This window comes from Ceratotherium simum, chromosome 21 (genome assembly GCF_057802395.1).
Source record: "Ceratotherium simum simum isolate JZ-2026a chromosome 21, ASM5780239v1, whole genome shotgun sequence".
Taxonomy (NCBI): Eukaryota; Metazoa; Chordata; class Mammalia; order Perissodactyla; family Rhinocerotidae; genus Ceratotherium; species Ceratotherium simum.
In genome coordinates, this window is record NC_141920.1 from 24,014,855 (window position 1) to 24,034,107 (window position 19,253).

At 39.1% G+C, this 19,253-nt stretch overlaps 1 protein-coding gene across 3 annotated transcripts in view; it reads right to left on the reverse strand.

The window, feature by feature from the left end:
- Nucleotides 1–19,253, reverse strand: part of PHF20 (PHD finger protein 20) — a 151,034-nt gene that overhangs the window by 66,547 nt on the left and 65,234 nt on the right. The window contains exons 6-9 of one of the 3 annotated variants that reach the window (XM_004430452.3): nucleotides 13,630–14,017; nucleotides 9,914–10,027; nucleotides 9,015–9,203; nucleotides 8,308–8,487 (exon numbers count right to left, since the gene is read on the reverse strand). In XM_004430452.3, the coding sequence (XP_004430509.2) occupies nucleotides 8,308–8,487; nucleotides 9,015–9,203; nucleotides 9,914–10,027; nucleotides 13,630–14,017 (871 nt within the window). The remainder of the gene's footprint in view (nucleotides 1–8,307; nucleotides 8,488–9,014; nucleotides 9,204–9,913; nucleotides 10,028–13,629; nucleotides 14,018–19,253) is intronic. The other 2 variants (XM_087445337.1, XM_087445335.1) reach the window with 2 other exon arrangements.

A 19,253-nucleotide genomic window follows, 5' to 3' on the forward strand; every position in this document is an offset into this window, starting at 1 on the left:
TAAATTAGATTTATATTTAGTATAACACAAATGAGGATATAAATATATCAATTTCATGACAGCTAATATTAAATAAAACCACAAGTACGTAGTATGAAAATATAAATCACTAAATATTCAACTGACTACCTTCTCTCCACTTGAAAGAGCCTAATAGGAGATATGCTACACTTTTGCTCATATTATTCACCCTGCAGGAATACCTGGCCCATCTGTTACTCATGAGACAGTGCTCTGCATCCATCAAGATTCAGCTTAGGGCCGGCCCCGTGGCTTAGCGGTTAAGTGAGCGGGCTCCGCTACTGGCGGCCTGAGTTCGGAACCCCAGGCGCGCACCGACGCACCGCTTCTCCGGCCATGCTAAGGCCGAGTCCTACATATAGCAACTAGAAGGACATGCAACTATGACATACAACTATCTACTGGGGCTTTGGGGGAAAAAAAAAGGAGGAGGATTGGCAATAGATGTTAGCTCAGAGCTGGTCTTCCTCCGCAAAAAGAGGAGGATTAGCATGGATGTTAGCTCAGGGCTGATCTTCCTCACCAAAAAAAAAAAGATTCAGCTTAAACGTCATGTCTCCCAAATTAAGATGGTCTTCAGGCAGACACAGTCTGACCGATCTCGTATCAATGATGCTTATTAGCACAGTGCCTACCACTTAGGAGGTTCACAAGACGCTCTCACTGAACTGAGCAAAAAAAAAGATGTGCAACCAGAGCCTCCACATCCATGTTTATAGCGTCTCTTCTCACCTTTTATGCTCTAATTGCAGGAAGACAATTTCATTTAACCTTTACTATTTCCCTGAGTCTCTCCCTAAAAGAACTTGTCAGCACAGTCTTCTCCAGGGAACAATGGGCAACCCACAAATCTCCACAAGCTTCTTCATTTTTCCTCTAGGCTCATACACACCCAAGAAGGTCTGCTTTGGGAACTACAGAGCCCATACTCGCCACACACTGGGAAGGAAGAAGGTTATAGATCACTTGTGTTTACCAAAGGAACACATCCCAGATCCAGAACCATGTCATCAATAGAATTTCATGAGATTTGATTCCACAGTTCATTTCTCGCTAAATTCTCCAAAAAGGCCATCACTTCCCCTAGATAAGTCTACCTTAGTCCAGAATTCAGTTGAGTCCAGAAGAGGGCTACCTTATAAGCCCTTAGGTCTTCACGGATATTTAGGAAATGTCAGAACATACCTACACTGATTCCCTTCTCCCCTACTCTACCCCTTTCGATTCTTGATAAATCAAATTTTATAAAATATACTTTTTAAAGATGAATGTTCATCAACAATCTTGGGGCATCAGCTATATGGGTAGGAGACATATTTTCATTTCATCAAAATGTTTAAAGAATGCAAGCCGGCCCGGTGGCATAGTGGTTAAGTTCACACGCTCCACTTTGGCGGCCTGGGATTCGCGGGTTCAGATCCCAGGTGCAGACCTACACACCACTCATTAAGCCATGCTGTGGTGGCATCCCACATACAAAATAGAGGAAGATTGGCACAGATGTTAGCTCAGTGACAATCTTCCTCAAGCAAAAAGAGGAAGACTGGCAACAGATGTTAGCTCAGGGCCAATCTTCCTCACCAAAAAAAAAAAAAAAAAAAAATTAAAGGGTGGCTTATACTATAATTAAAATTATTTTTTAAAATATAAGGTTTATAATATAGAGAAATGTATATGTAATAATCTTGATTGTACACATATTATGGTCATAACTATATTTTTTAAATACTGAGGAAAAAAGAAGTAGATTTAATTTTTTTTTTTTTTTTTTTTTTTTGGTGAAGAACATTAGCCCTGAGCTAACATCCATTGCCAATCCTCCTCTTTTTTGCTGAGGAAGATGGGCACTGGTCTAACATCCGTGCCCATCTTCCTCTAATTTATATGTGGGATGCCTGCCACAGCATGGCTTGATCAGTGGTGTGTAGGTCCGCGCCCAGGATCCGAACCCGTGAACCCCGGGCCACCGAAGTGGAACACACAAACTTAACCAGTATGCCACTAGGCTAGCCCCAGATTTAAAAACTGTAATTTCAGTATTGTGAAATACAATAAATAAAAGTAAAGACAAGTAAATAAAAGTAAAGACCAAGAGAAAATATAGTAAAATATATATTAAAAAAAGGATCAATATCAATAATATACAAAGAAAACCTGACAAATCAATAATAAAAACAAACAACCCAACAGGAAGTAGGCAAAAAATATGAAAAGACAATTCACAGAAAAATAGATTAAAATATTCAATAAACACACAAAAACTGTTCAACCTCATTAAGAAAAAACACAACAAAAAATGAAATCTTGTTTCCAATGTTAACATAAATTAGAGAAAATTTAAAAAACGAATAATATCCAAAGATGGAAAGGCTATAAGGGGAAAAGTACTCTACAATACTCTTGGTCAAAATACAAAGTGGAGTGGTCTTTTTGGCAGGTGATTTGTCAATGCGCTCCCTTGAGTCCAGCAATTATACTCATAGAAACTTATCCCATAGGGCTATGCACCAAGTGTTCAAAAATATATGTTCAAATAATACAACTGCAGCATTTTTTGAAATATTGATTGCTCAGAAATAATCTAAATGCCCATCAAAAGGAAAATGGTTAAATATATAATGGAACTTCTTACTAGACACTAATATTCAACCATTAAAAAGAATGAGGAAAATGTATTGACATGGATAGATCTCAAGAAATACTGTAAAAATAAATCGAGGAACAATAAACCTAGAATTAACACAATTACATTTAAAAATAAAATCTTAATTTCTTTCCTACCTAATTAAATGTATAGAAAAGGATCTGGAAAAAATCACAAACTAATAAGAGAAGTTTACCCAAGGGGAAAGAAGCAAGATACGGGAGGCTTTTCACTTTTACTCCTAATACCTCTATATTGTTTGGCTTTTTTATGATCAGTATATATTATTTTTATACTGCTTTATAAAAAATAAAAATAAAAAATGAATACACATAAACACAAAAAGGTGGCTTAGATGTTCCTCACCTTAAAAGACAAAGATCAAGATTTATTCATGGTCTGTACCATCTTAGACTGATCATTTACCATAAACATAACTTTATCAGAACTAGAAGTTTGGGGCCGGCGCCATTGCTTAGCGGTTAAGTGCGTGCACTCTGCTGCTGGCGCCCCGGGTTCAGATCCTGGGCGCGCATCGACGCACCGCTTCTCCGGCCATGCTGAGGCCACGTCCCACATACAGCAACTAGAAGGATGTGCAGCTATGACATACAACTATCTACTGGGGCTTTGGGGGAAAAAATAAATAAATAAATAAAATTATAAAAAAAAAAAAAAAAGAACTATAAGTTTGCGTTACCAATTATACCCAAATAGCTATTAATGCAACAAATAATCACTACTTGAGAGACAAAAATTCCTCTGTTTGGTCATGAATGTGTACAACTTCCTAAGCTGTCTCTTAACATAAGATAGAGTTTTCTTTTTCAGTAATGGTAGAATAGCTCATATTGAAACAACCCTATTGCACACAACCATTATAAGCGTTGGAAAAAATATTTTAAAAAACCAAATATCTAAAGACACTGAAGAGCAACAAAAAGCAGGCAGAAACAGAGTCAGACATTTGGAATAAGAGAAGGGCACTAGATGAGTCTCCCATTTTTTTCAGGCTTTCAGGCTTTCAGCCTAAAGCAGGCTCCAGTCAGTAGCACTGAGTAGCTAAAACTCAGGTAGAAACCTTTAGTCTTACTGGTTGAAGAACTAGAAGAAAAAGCTCAGTGCAACTACAAAGCTGGAAAGTAAGGGGGAAAATCCGAGAAAGAAGACAGCCACAAAAGAGTGGCTCCAATTTCTGCATATAAACTCTGCCTAAATCTCTGGCTGCTCTCTGAATATATACAGAGTCCAAGCAGCCCAACTAAGGCTAAGAACTGAACAGAGGTTTCAGCTGTTGCCCACTGCAGGAAAAGAATCTGGAGTTTGAGTTCAGTCAAATTAACTGCCCTTTAAAACAAAGAAATCAGTATTCTTCAGAGAAACAACATAATCTAAACTCTACAACACATCAGTCACATTGCCCAGGATACAATCAAAAACATTAGACATATGAAGAAAAGGGAAAATGTGGCCTGTAGTCAAGAGAAAAGTCAATCAATGGAGATTAATCTCAAGATAACCTAGATGCTGTACTTAGTAGGCAGGAACTTTAAAGCAGCAATTAAAACTATGCTCATAATGAATAAACAGATCGAAAATCTCACCAGAGAATCTAGGGGAAAAAAACCAAATGGGAATTCTAGAACTAAAAGTATCAGAAATAAAAAAATTCACTGGATGGGCTTAACAGCAGATTGGAGTTGAGAGGAGAAAGAATTTGAAAACAAATCAAAAGAAAGTATTCAATCTGAAAAAGAGGGAAAAGATTAAAAAAACAAAAAGTCAACAGAGTCCCAGTGACCCATGGGACAATATCAAAAGGTCTAACATAAGTATAATGTGATCTCTAAAGTAGAAGACAGAGAGAATGGGACAGAAAAAAATATTCACACAAATAATGGCTGAAATTTGATAAAAACATCAATTTTCATACGCAAGCTCAGAGAATCTCAAGCAGGTTAAATACCAAAACAAAACAAACTTAAACACATCATAATCAAACTGCTAAAAACCAAAGATAAAGAGAAAAATCTTAAAAGCAGCTAGAAAGAAAATAACACATTACAAATAGAGAAATAAAGACATGAATGATCACTAACTGCCCTTCAGAAACAACTGAGGTCAGAAGACCATGGATAACATCTTTAAAATACTTAAAGAAAAAAAACCTGTAAACCTACAATTCTATATCCAGTGAAAACATCCTTCAAGAATGAAAGTTAAATAAAGTCATGTTCCAATAAACAAAAACCAAGAGAATCTGCCACCAGGAAACCTGCACTACAAAAACACTAAAGGAAAAATTTCAGGCTGAAAGGAAATCTTTAGGAAGAAATAAAGAACACTGGAAATGGTAAATGTGTGTGTAAATCAGACTATCTCTTTTTTGTTGTTGTTGTTGAGGAAGATGGGCTCTGAGCTAACATCTGCCAATCTTCCTCTTTTTGCTGAGGAAGACTGGCCATGGGCTAACATCCATGCCCATCTTCCTCCACTTTATATGGGACGCCGCCACAGCATGGCTTGCCAAGCGGTGCGTCGGTGCGCGCCCAGGATGTGAACCGGTGAACCCCGGGCCGCCTCAGCGGAGCGCGCACACTTAACCGCTTGCGACACCGGGCCGGCCCCCCAGATTATCTCTTTTATCTTCTTTAAAATACATAATTATTTAGAGTAAAAATTATAATACTGTATTGTGGATTTTATAGCATATGTAGATATAATTCATGTGACAACTAGAGCATAAAAAGACTACACAATGTTTTACATTAGGTGGTTCAATATTAACTCTAAGTAAACTATGAAAGTTAAGGATATATATCATAATCTCTAGAGTAACCTCTATAACAAATGCTAAGAAGTATAGCTAAAAGCTAATAGATGAATTAAAATGGAATTTGAAAAAAAAATATTCTATGGGCTGGCCCCGTGGCTTAGCAGTTAAGTGCGCGCGCTCCGCTGCTGGCAGCCCGGGTTCAGATGCCAGGCACACACCGACACACCGCTTGTCCAGCCATGCTGAGGCGGCGTCCCACATACAGCAACTAGAAGGATGTGCAACTATGACACACAACTATCTACTGGGGCTTTGGGGGAAAACAATAAAATAAATAAAAAAAAGAAAAGAAAAAAAAATATTCTACTAACCTTTTAAAACAGGAAAAGAGAAAGAGAATAATACACACATAGGATAGGGCCGGCCTGGTGGCTTAGCAGTTAAGTGCGCGCACTCCACTACTGGCGGCCCGGGGTTCGGATCCCGGGCGCGCACCGACGCACCGCTTCTCCAGCCATGCTGAGGCCACGTCCCACATACAGCAACTAGAAGGATGTGCAACTATGACGTAAAACTATGTAGTGGGGCTTTGGGGGGGAAGGAAAAAAAGGAGCAGGATTGGCAACAGATGTTAGCTCAGAGGCGGTCTTCCTCAGTAAAATGAGGAGGATTAGCACGGATGTTAGCTCAGGGCTGATCTTCCTCAAAAAAAAAAAAAAAACAAAACACATAGGATAAACAGAAAACAAAAAGCAAAATGGTAGACCCAAAAGCAACCATATCAATAATTATATTTAATATAATCAGACTAAACATGGCAGTTAAAATCAAAACTCAACAATACGCTATCTACAAAAGGCATATTTTGAATTTAAAGACACAGTTATGTTGAAAGAAAAATGACAGAAATAGATATACCATGCACATGGTATATGATACAGAAAGCAAAAAAAAAAAAAGCTGGAGTTCCTGCACTAATATCAGATAAAGTAGACTTCAAGTCAAAAACTATTATCAAAGATAGAGTGATACATCATATTACAAAGGGGGAAATTCACCAGGAGGACACAATTATAAGTGTATAGACCTAATAACAAGACTTCAAAATACATGAAGCAGGGCCGGCCCCATGGCTTAGTGGTTAAGTGCGTGCACTCCACTACTGGCGGCCCGGGTTCGGATCCCGGGCGCGCACCGATGCACCGCTTCTCCGGCTATGCTGAGGCCGCGTCCCACATACAGCAACTAGAAGGATGTGCAACTATGACATACAACTATCTATTGGGGCTTTGGGGAAAAAAAAAAAGGAGGAGGGTTGGCAATAGATGTTAGCTCAGGGCCGGTCTTCCTCATCAAAAAGAGGAGGATTAGCACGGATGTTAGCTCAGGGCTGATCTTCCTCACTAAATAAATAAATAAATAAATAAACAAACAAACAAAATACATGAAGCAAAATTGACAGAATTAAAGGGAGAAACAGACAAACCACAATCATGGTTAGAGATTTTTAACACCCCTCTCTTGGTAATTGATAGAACTAGACAAAAAAAAAAACTCAGGGGCCGGCCCCGTGGCGTAGCAGTTAAGTGCCCACGCTCCCCAGCTGGCAGCCTGGGTTCAGATCCCAGGCATGCACTGATGTACCACTGTCAGGCCATGCTGTGGCAGCATCCCATATAAAAAAAAAACAGTAGAGGAAGATGGGCATAGATGTTAGCCCAGGGCCAGTCTTCCTCAGCAAAAAGAGGACGATTGGCATGGATGTTAGCTCAGGGCTGACCTTCTTCACAAAAAAAAAAAAAAAAAAAAAACTCAATGAAGACTTTATCAGAAAAACACCATCAACCACCTTGACCTAATTAACACACATAGAACAGATATACAACAATGGCAGAATATACATTTTTTTTAAGTGTGTATGGAACATTCACCAAGACGGATCATATGCTGGGCCACAAAATAAGTCTCAACAAATTTAAAAAGACTGAAATCCTACAAAGTATGTTCTCTGACCACAACGGAATTAAATTAGAAATCAATAATAATAAAGCATCTATAAAAACCCCAATACTTGGAAATGAAACAACACAATTCTAAGTAACTCACAGGCAACAAGTGAAATCACAAGATATTTTGAATTGAATGCAAATGAAAATACAACATATCAAAATTTGTAGGATGCAGCTACAGCAGTGTTTAGTGGGAAATTTATAACTTTAAATGCTCATATTAGAAAAGAAGAAAGATCTAAAATCAATAACCCATGGGGCCGGCCCCGTGGCGTAGTGATTAAGTGCACGCGCTCCGCTGCTGGCGGCCCGGGTTCGTATCCTGGGCGCGCATCGACGCACCACTTGTCAGGCCATGCTGTGGCAACATCCCACGTAAAGTGGAGGAAGATTGGCATGGATGTTAGCTCAGGGCCAGTCTTCCTCAGCAAAAAAAAAAGAGGAGAACTGGCATGGATGTTAGCTCAAGGCTGATATTCCTCACAAAAAAATAAATAAATAAACAAATAAAATCAATGACCCAAGTTTCTAGAAAAATTTAATGGAGGAAAACAATTAAGATCAAAACAGAAATCAATGACATTTTAAAAAGACAAATAGAGAAAGTTAAAGTAAAAGGTTGATTCTTTGAAACTATCAACAAAATTGATAAATCCCTAGCCATATTAATCAAGAAAAGAGAGGGAACACAAATTAGCAATATCAGAAATGAAAAGGGTATAGCATTAAAATGATAAGGAATATTATTAATAAAAGGTAAAAAAAAAACATTAGAAAAGTCCATTTTTTTAGTTTACAACCAAAGCAGAAGCAAAAGTATATATTAGAAGAGGATTATGTTAACTTTAAATATGAACCTGCCACAGTAGAAATCTCTTGTAACTCAGCCAGGGGAGAAGCCGGTTCCGTTTTCATAGTGTTTTCTCCCATTGACTTGCAGTTCAACTCCAAGCCTGCAGCCCCCAATCCATTCCCAGTGGAATGGCAAGATAGTGCAGAGGAGACCTGGCCAGCTTCCAAAGGAGATTTCAACTGACCTACAAGAAAAAAGAAAGATTGGGGAACATATACATGCATAAAATCTGAGAACCAAAAGCCCCACAACAGACTAAGAAAGCCAGGGACTTTTTAGAGGAAGTCATTCATCTCACAGCATACAAGAATACATTCACAGGTTCTAGCACACATAGCCAGGGCTGTGAGCATATCAAAGAAAGAGGCTAAGTGAAGGGAGGATTAGCTGGAAGTGTTAACAAAAAGGCAGAGGCACTGGAGTGAGAAGGTACCAGAAAGACAGAGAGAGGGACAGGGCTCTTCAAGCACTGTACCTCCAACCCAAAATTCAGACGTACATAGCAAAACCAATCACAAATGCAAACAGAAAGTTTGTCTATTGAATCATCAGTGAAGAATAATATATTATAAGAAACACTACTGCCCATTCAATAACTTGATTTCAAGACCATCTAAAACTTGTGGAAGGCAGTACACAATGATTTTAGATTGGTTCTCACTAGATAGGCATCAGGTTGGCAAGACAATTCCAAAACAGACTCTGACTCACCTTCTTCAGATTCCTTGGTACTGGATGATGTGTTTTGCAAAGAATCAGTATTAACCGTATCAACCAAATCTGATCCAACCAAGTCAGGATCTAGGATCTCATGTGTCCCATTAGTGGACAGCCTGGAGGACCGTCTCCTCGATAAGTCTTTGTCAGTGTTTTCTGAGTAGTTTTTTGACTTTTCCTGGGCTATAAACCATTAAGAGAGTTATAGTCAAGAGACCAGGAGAAAAACAACTCTGCTATTAGAGATTTCTGGATTGGTTGCCTCTATATGGGCTTTACAGAAAGACTTCTGGAATATTAGACCAGTGATAAAAGGAAATATCCTTTCCTAGTTTATAGTTTTAAGTAAAGGCACAGCCTCTCCGCCAGGATAGAATTTTCCTTATTTAAGGATTCACGGTCTGAAAATATGTGCAAAGGTCATGTCCCAATCTTGACAACAAAGTTCTATTTTGGGGCTTCCCAACATAAAAGTCTATGTACCAACTTCCAAAGTCAATAAGGTTTACAGAGCTTAGAGCCATCACAAATCTTTTTTGGAGCCACCAGGGTATTTTTTTTAAAAATCAATAAACAATATTTTTAAAGTTTCACTCAGCATATGAAATCTATCCCTTCCTAAGCCATTACATTTCCAGTGGAATCCAAATCAAATGTAGTTTATGGGTTTGGAGATGACACCACTGAACCCAACATTAATAACATTTGTGCTTTGGGATTTGTTTTTCATCTAGCAAAACTCCTTCTGATCTAACCACATCCCACTCATATTAGCTCCTGTGATCAAGGACAAGCATTAGAGCCTATAGGGAATAGGAGACAACATCGTTATAGTGGAGGCTAACCCAATCGATGTCAAGTTCTAGCCACACATACACAAACTGGAGACTCACATGAATTTTTGTCAAGCCGAGGACGTTTTAGTGGGACTTCACTTCCTTTTGATATTTTCCGTCTTCTCAATTCCAAAGTTATTGGTTGCAAAGTTTGAGAGTTTGAATCTACAGCTACAATGTATATAAAACCACACACAAAAAAAAGGTATGTAATTTCTTAGTATCCAATCCTCATTATTATATATAAATAAAACACATTCAAATACATATACACACACACACACCCTTGCAAGATAAACAGACCCTCAAAGGGCATTCTTACTTAAGCAAAAAGAAAAAAAAGTGAAATGAGTGTGATAAATTACTTCCTTATGGGAGATGCTGAGACCTTGCAGACTGACCTCCTAAATCTCTTTTTTTGGTCTCTCCTATGACCCAGCTTTGGTCATACACGTCTGTCCTGAAACTTTCTCTTTAAAACACTATACCCCAACATGCCTGCTTTAAAATATGAAGATAAACCGGCAACAGAAAAGTCATTTTTATCACCATCAAATCTTCTCTTCAAAACTTGGCTTAACCAACACTCAGGAAATCCACCATGCAGGCTAATTCCTAAAACGCGTATCCTGGGACTATGACTTGATTATTATTTTCAATCTCTACTTGCTAAATTAGTTAGCTTGGCAGTGGTCCTTGTTCTGAGCAACCAAAAAGAGAATATCAACATTTATAACCTCTTAAAAACAATTCCAGAAAAATCTCAGGAGACTATGCTATTTGATAGTGTTTCAGGCGAGGCGGCTGATCACTAGCAAATCCAGCTCTAACATAATTTAGTAGTGCAGACGCTAAACCCTTGGATAGTACTCACTCTTTATTTTTAAACCTAACACTTAAGAAGCTTTCCCTCAATCAGGAAAGATGAGAATCCGAAAGGCAGGCAGAAAAAAACGAAAGAAAAGAAATTGGGAAGCTTGGGGGAAGACAGGGCTAAGGAGTCTGACGAAGGCTAAAAGGAGAGAGAGAGAAGAGGAAAGGGAAAAGTGGGGTAGGGAGAAAGGGAAGGAAATGGAAAGGAAAGAGGAAGGAGGAGAGAGAAGACTCATCTAAGACCAGTAGCTTCAGATCTGCCATGTCAAACGGCCAAACAAGAGACAGTGCTGAGCTGAGAAGGCAAACGTGATGAGAGTGCTGAACTCCTTGGCTCTTCCTGTGTTCCATCTTCCCGATGTGCCAACATTAATTTGTTCCAAGTGGTGGGAACTTGGAGATCACACACATTTCAAATTAAACACAAACACAACATACCGCCCTAAATAGCTCAGATCCTCTTCCAATCAGGTCTGTATAATCTAGAGAGCTCAAGGCTCCACTGAGTCAATGAACTTATTCCAAGCAATTTTTAAAGGGGATTTGAAATATATATGTGATACTGGCAAACCTTCTTCACTTTGATAGCATATACAAACCAAGGCTGACTATACAGAACTGCAGTGTTTCCCAAACTCTTCTTACAGTAAGAATCATCTGGAAGGATGTAAACAATTCACATTCCCAGACCCTGCTCCAGAGATTCTGACTGAGGAGGAATGCATCAGGCAAGTGTTAACAGTCAACTCGGAAAACACCATTTCTCTATTAAATTGATTCTATCTAGCGTGCAATCCTAAACCTACAAAATAAAAGCAACAATCTGAATGCCCTTTTTTATCTGAGTGAAGGTATGTGGCTTCATAGGAGCAGTCTGCAAACTGGAGAGCTAGTACCCCAGCACACACTTCCCAGAGGGTATACAAGCCAGAGCATGAATAGCCAAAGGGGAGTCTGTTTCAGAAAATTCAATTCCCACATAGACTGCTTCCTAAACTGAGATGAGGACACATCAGATGTCTACCAGTTTACATTTTCCACCTCTCCTTGCATAAGTGCCCTTCTCTCACTTACATAAAAAGGCCTGCCTCTCACTCATCCCACATCTTAATATGGTACACTGCCCAGGGGTTTAAAACCTCCAGACTTTCTCAAATGGAGTTCCTCATTTGAACACAGAACACAGAGGTTATTTTCTCAATTCTCTCAAGGGTGGTTTATAACTAGTACCATTCTCAATGCACAGAAGAGAAGTCGATTCATTACAGATCATTGATGCCTTGGGCATTAGAGTTTAATTTTCTCCTGGAACCCTGTTGAGAAAACTAGTGAATTTAGGCCAGTGCTGTCCAATAGAAATATAATGAGAGCCACAAATACAAGCCACATACGTAATTTTATATTTTCTAGTCATCACGTTAACAAGTTTAACAAAAAGTGAAACTAATTTTAAGAATATATTTTATTTAACCCAATACATCCAAAAACATCATTTCAACACGTAGTCAATATAAAAATTATTAACGTTTTACATTCCTGGTTTTTTTTGTACTAAGTATTTGAAATCTGGTGTGTTAATTTTACACTTACAGCACATCTCAATTCAGACTAGTCACATTTCAAGCGCTCAATAGGCACATGTGGCTAGTGGCTACCATACTGGACAGTGCAGGTCTAGGCTCTATTTAGGCCTGGGACAATTCCAGCGTGCTCAGCTCTTGAGGGCGAAACCTAGTTATAACCACTAGAGGGGGAGGTGCCTTATTTCACCTGGGAAGAAATCTCCTCTTATCTAATTTCCTATCTTAAAATTAGAACTCAGATGTGAGAAGGCTGTCTACTGTGAAAGAGTACTAATACATTTATTTGGAGTAAATTAAAGTAGACTTTTTTCCACAGAAATTAAGTCTGATGTAGCTGTCCGGACTGATAGAGAGGACTGGCTTTGCATTCCACATCATAAGACAACAATGAATGAGCTAACACTGTAGTTCCACAGTTTTGATGAAAACATATTTTATGTCATATTTTATATTTTAAATATATCTTTTGCAGCTATTTAAACTTGTGAGAAAAAATAGATATCACTTTGAAATGTGCTAGGCGATTCACAATTTTTCAATATTCATATACAGACTATGGAAGCAAGAATGTCTGAAGACCACTGCCAGATAATCATAGGCAGCAGTCAGTCTAGAGATCCTGGGGGCTCCTCATGCCCCTGAATCAATCTAGAGAAGGAATGTTTGGATTAGGAAGAAATTCAGGGTTTGTTTCATTCTTGGTTATTCTAGAATTCCAAATTTCAACTTTTTTTAATAATTGTGTATTCCTCCCTAAATCTGTACCCTCCAACCTTGACTCTTACCAATTAGCCATCTCAGCTTTTTATTTAGACTCTGAAAATTTCCAATAAATAATCACTCTCCAGAGAGCTCAATTTCAAAATGCCGTCCTAGGTCCAGCGTTCTGTGGTCCCACCTCCTTCAGATGCCCACATCTATTTACTCCTCCTCCCTTCTTCTTTCATGTCTCTCATGAAAACTGTACTTCCTGATCCCAGGTTCTATTAAGCTTACTTAAACGGAGATCATTTGAATAGGCACAAGCAAAAGGCCTTAGCTTCTTAGGTTTCATCATATAAGCTGAAGTGTCTAACGAACAGTTATCTACCACCCCAGAAGCTCAAGTCACGGACATGTTTCCCAACTTATGTTCATCTGCATACATGCCCCCCTTAAACTTCAGCTCCACAGACAAGATTTGTTTTCAAATCACAGGACAATTCGAAGTCAGTTACAAAAACTAAAGGACTGAAGTACAGAAATCATAAAGAACCACAAAGGGCCACAGAAGAACACTCTGACATTGCCCATTGCAGGGCCCACTGGGAAACTCACCAGCAGGAGCTATGGAAGGGGGTCTGCCTCGTTTTCTCTTTGGCTCCCTCAAGTTTTCTTGTGGACTCTTCACAATGTCATTTTCAGGTTTCTTATCCACTTGAGCCTCTCCATTGTACTCTCTGTCATTCTCGGAAATGTTCTCCTTATCTTCCTTCTCGTTCTTGGGAAGGCTTTTCTCTGACACCTTCCCCTTTTCAGAAGAGATTAATTTTCCTTCTTTATCAGACTGCTTGGGTCGCTTTTCTGTCTTTAAGGCTTTGTCCTCTTTGTCTTTCTTCACATTGACCGTGGCTTTTCTCTGCTCTTTAAACTTTTCTCGTTTATCAGGAGATGATGAAAGACTTTTGTGATCTGTCTCTTTAGGCCTAGCATTACCCACAATATTCTAAAATGAGCAAAATAGCGATGAAACAGACTTTGTGATTACTTGCAAATATAAAATCAGATGTTTTTTTGCAAACTTATGAAAACTAACAGACAAATTATAAGAGGACATATGCCAGGTCACTTAATGGAAAGCACCACTGAAAATATCCACCCATACAGAGGCTTTGAGAACCAATCCTAAGTTTAAAGAAAACAACAGTCATGTTCAATTCCTTCTGAGACAGAGCTATCTCCCTTATGATTAATAAGTCACTAGAAAATAATTAAAGGGACACACGTACAAGAAATCCAGGGACCTCTTCTGGAAAGCAATCTTTCTGACAGAGATGTTCAAAGAAAATACTTTCACACCCTGCCATTCTCATCCCAAGCATGAGAGGCCTTTCAGAGGCCTGGCTCAGTTTGCCAGTGGATGCTGATGCCCTGTATAGAGAAGAATCCAAACTGATAACTGGAGGCTGAACAAGAAAGCTGTAAAAATTTTCCAACTCAGAAACAGGGTCTTTGCTTCCTCTACTGGGTACAGGCTGTGCTCAGTCCAACAAGCCACCTACTGTGTTACTAGCTACTGAGTTTTTGTTCATCAGGAGGACATACTGCTTCTTGGTTACTTGCCTCCTAAACTACTTTCTTTAAAACTCATCCTAAAAATCTTGTGTCCTAGTATGACTGTCACATAATAAAGCCAGCTCTGAAAGGTCTGGAGTTTCTGAAGTTGACAACTAAGTTTATTTGTGTATGTATCTCTCTTTCAAGACCTCAAGAGAAGAGCAGGGACCACCATATCATGTTCTTATAGGATCCCCAGCACCTAGCACACACTTGGTGTACAGATCTTGGCCAGAAGCAGAAAGGAGTGCATAAATACTCACTGAGTGAAAGTTTAATTTGTCCCATAGGGGAAAATAATAAACAAGGAGAATCCCTGTAGTTAGAGCCTAGAAAGAAATATTTTTTCAAGTCCCCAAAATTTTCTGAAAGTAACCAGGTTTGAGAACAAGCACTCCTCAGTAACTGATGGCAGAAATACAAATTGCAACCTTCTAGGAAGACAGGAGGGAAAGGGGTATGCTGGCAATTTGGGTCAAAAGACTTAAAAGTTTATACTTTTGAATGAGAATGAATTCCTAGACACGAGATCTGCTAACAGAATAGTAAGACTCGTACACTCAGATTTACAAATATCCTTAAATGACCATTAGGGAATTGGTTACACAAAGTAGGGTTACATACATACCATAGAATACTGCATAGTCATTAAAAGCCATATTCTCATACAGTATTAGGAACTTAGGAAAATATTTTGTTAAAAGAAAAGAGCAAGTTATAGAATAGTAATATACTACATGACTCCAATTTTGAAAATAAATATATATAAATATTTAACAAAAAACACACAAGGATATACATCAAAATGTTAAGAGCAATTGTATTTAGGTGATAGAATTATATAGTTTTCACTTTTTTTGTGCTTTTCTGTACTTGCCAAATTTTCTAGAGCAAACATATTATTTTTGTAACTTCAAAAAAAGATAAATGTTCCTAAAATATAGATTACCAAAACATTTAGGGTGGGGCCGGCCCGGTGGCTTAGCGATTAAGTGCACGCGCTCCGCTGCTGGCGGCCCGGGTTCGGATCCTGGGCGTGCACCGACGCACCGCTTCTCCGGCCATGCTGAGGCCGTGTCCCACATACAGCAACTAGAAGGATGTGCAGCTATGACATACAACTATCTGCTGGGGCTTTGGGGGAAAAAATAAATAAATAAAATCTTTAAAAAAAAAAAAAAAAACATTTAGGGCAGTGGGGTCCTACAGAAAAAAAACCTCAATCTATTCTAATACTATATGAAAAAGGCTTTAAAAATTGTCTGACATATATTTTTAAGAAGTCTTACTTTGTAAGTGGCTACTACAGAACCCTAGACTATTAGGGTTGAAGAGAGCTGAGAAGTCATTTATCTAAAAACCAATACGCTCTCTTGGAAAAGAAAAACAAGCAAACAAAAGCCATGGGCCTGTGCCTGACCACCTGCAGAAACATGAGATGAGGTGAGACACAGAGGCAGCGGGGAATTGAGAACCAAAGCATCCACAAATCCACACTGGGTAAGGTGCCCACCTCCACGCCAAAGCACCACGAGTGCTATCAATCCGTTTACTGAGCACAGCAGAGTAAACAGTTGAACGTTTGTTATCTAGAGCCCTGGACATCAGTTTGGGGAGGTTCTGCATACAATCTGACAGTTCTGGACAAGTTCTTAATATGGTCCTCTACTCATTCCACAAACTTCACACAAAAATTGTTGGGGGTCGGCCCGGTGGCATAGTGGTTAAGTTTGCACGCTCTGCTTCAGCGGCCCGGGGTTCGCAGGTTCGGATCCCGGGTGCAGACCTATGCACTGCTCATCAAGTCATGCCATGGTGGTGTTCCATACACAAAAATAGGGGAAGATGGGCACAGATGTTAGCTCAGGGATAATGTTCCTCAGCAAAAAGAGGAAGATTGGCAGTGGATGTTAGCTGAGGGCCAATCTTCCTCACCAAAAAAAAAAAAAAAATCAAGGCAAAAAAAATTTTTTGCCAAATTTAAGGCCAAAATAATGTTTGAGTACTATGCAGCTCCTTAGATGCCCGAGGGGCAAATGATCAAACAGAAAACATCTTCAGGGCTAAATCTTTTTAATTTTGTCACTTTTCTGAAAAGGAAAACCAGCAAAAGACAAAAACGTTCTTGAGGCTACCTTTAAAGATATCATATACCATGATCCTTTGAAATTGCTAAATATATGGACAGAAGAAGAATTCACCAAAATCAGTGATAAGGAGAAGCATTTGATCGTCATAAGAAAAGACACAACAGGTTCCAACATCAGCAAATACTGTCACATCAACAACCACCTAGGTTAAGTGCGCGCGCTGCGATGCTGGTGGCCCGGGTTCGGATCCCGGGTGCGCATCGAGGCACCGCTTCTCTGGCCATGCTGAGGCCGCGTCCCACATACAGCAACTAGAAGGATGTGCAGCTACGACATACAACTATCCACTGGGGCTTTGGGGGGAAAAAATAAAATAAATAAAATCTTTAAAAAAAAAAAAAAAAAAAAAACAACCACCTAAAGACGTGAGTAACAATTAGTAACAATCAGAATTTTTTAAAAAATCAATATCCAAAATTTGATCTCTCTTTCTCCTCAACTATTTCATTAAGACATAAACATGAGAGCCGGCCCCATGGCTTAGCAGTTAAGTGCGTGTGCTCTGCTACTGGCGGCCCGGGTTCGGATCCCAGGTGCGCACCGACCCACCGCTTCTCCAGCCATGCTGAGGCCACGTCCCATATACAGCAACTAGAAGGATGTGCAACTATGATATACAACTATCTACTCGGGCTTTGGGGAAAAAAGGAGGGTTGGCAATAGATGTTAGCTCAGAGCCGGTTTTCCTCAGCAAAAAGAGGAGGATTAGCATGAATGTTAGCTCAGGGCTGATCTTCCTCACAAAAAAAAAAAAAAAGACAAACATGAAAAAGACTACAGGGGAAAAAAGTCACGAAGAAAGTAGGCAACACTTGTAGATGATCCTATCTATGTGCACCATATTTCTAGTATCAAAACTCAGGTCCTGTGCTCAGGCAAATACATGCATGGTGATTGGGACAAAATGACAAAAGGAAACAAAATTTTCAACCGAGGCACATCTAGCGCAAGTGATTGCCAAATCCATAACAAACTGGAGCTCTGTAACCATCAAGTCATGGTCCTGAGCTGAAGGACAAAGTTAGGGCAAGAGAAAACACACTCTAGATCTCCTCAAGCATTTCAGCAAGTTCCCTGTGATGGGTAACAGCTCTGGGGGCAGGACACAGGGAGAGAGAAAAAAGAATAATAACCAGACACTTTTGAGAAAAGATGAGCAAAACGGCTAACAGGTAATAGTATCCAAGTACTTGGTGCTTTTGAAAAGAAGAATCTGTTGAAAGAAATTGAAGAGGACACAAAGAAATGGAAAGATATTCTGTGCTCTTGGATTGGAAGAATTAACATAGTTAAGATGTCCATACTTCCTAAAGCCATCTATAGATTCAATGCAATCCCTATCAAAGTTCCAACAACATTTTTCACAGAAATAGAACAAAGAATCCTAAAATTTATATGGAACAACAAAAGACCCCGAATAGCTAAAGGAATCCTGAGAAAAAAGAACAAAGCTGGAGGTATCACACTCCCTGATTTCAAAATATACTACAAAGCTATAGTAACCAAAACAGCATGGTACTGGCACAAAAACAGACACACAGATCAATGGAATAGAATCGAAAGCCCAGAAATAAACCCACACATCTATGGACAGCTAATCTTCGACAAAGGAGCCAAGAACATACAATGGGGAAAAGAAAGTCTCTTCAACAAATGGTGTTGGGAAAACTGGATAGCCACATGCAAAAAAAATGAAAGTAGACCCTTACCTTACACCATACACAAAAATTAACTCCAAATGGATTAAAGACTTGAATGTAAGACCTGAAACTGTGAAACTTCTAGAAGAAAACATAGGCAGTACGCTCTTCCACATCAGTCTTAGCAACATCTTTTCAAACACCACATCTGACCAGGCAAGAGAAACAATAGAAAAAATAAACAAATGGGACTACATCAAACTAAAAAGCTTCTGCACAGCAAAGGAAACCATCAACAAAACGAAAAGACAACCTAACAATTGGGAGAAGATATTTGCAAACCATACATCTGATAAGGGCTTAATCTGCAAAATATATAAAGAACTCATGCATCCCAAAAACAAAAACTACCAACCCAATTAAAAAATGGGCAAAAGACCTGAACAGACATTTCTCCAAAGAAGATATACAGATGGCCAACAGACACATGAAAAGATGTTCAAAATCACTAACTATCAGGGAAATGCAAATCAAAACTATAATGAGATATCACCTCACGCCTGTCAGAATGGCTATAATTAACAAGACAGGAAACAACATGTGTTGGAGAGGTTGTGGAGAGAAGGGAACTCTCATACACTGCTGGTGGGAGTGCAAACTGGTGCAGCCACTATGGAAAACAGTATGGAGATTCCTCAAAAAATCAACGATAGAACTACCATATGATCCAGCTATTCCACTGTTGGGTATTTATCCAAAGAACTTGAAAACACCAATTTGCAAAGGTACATGCACCCCTGTGTTCATTGCAGCCATATTCATGATAGCCAAGACT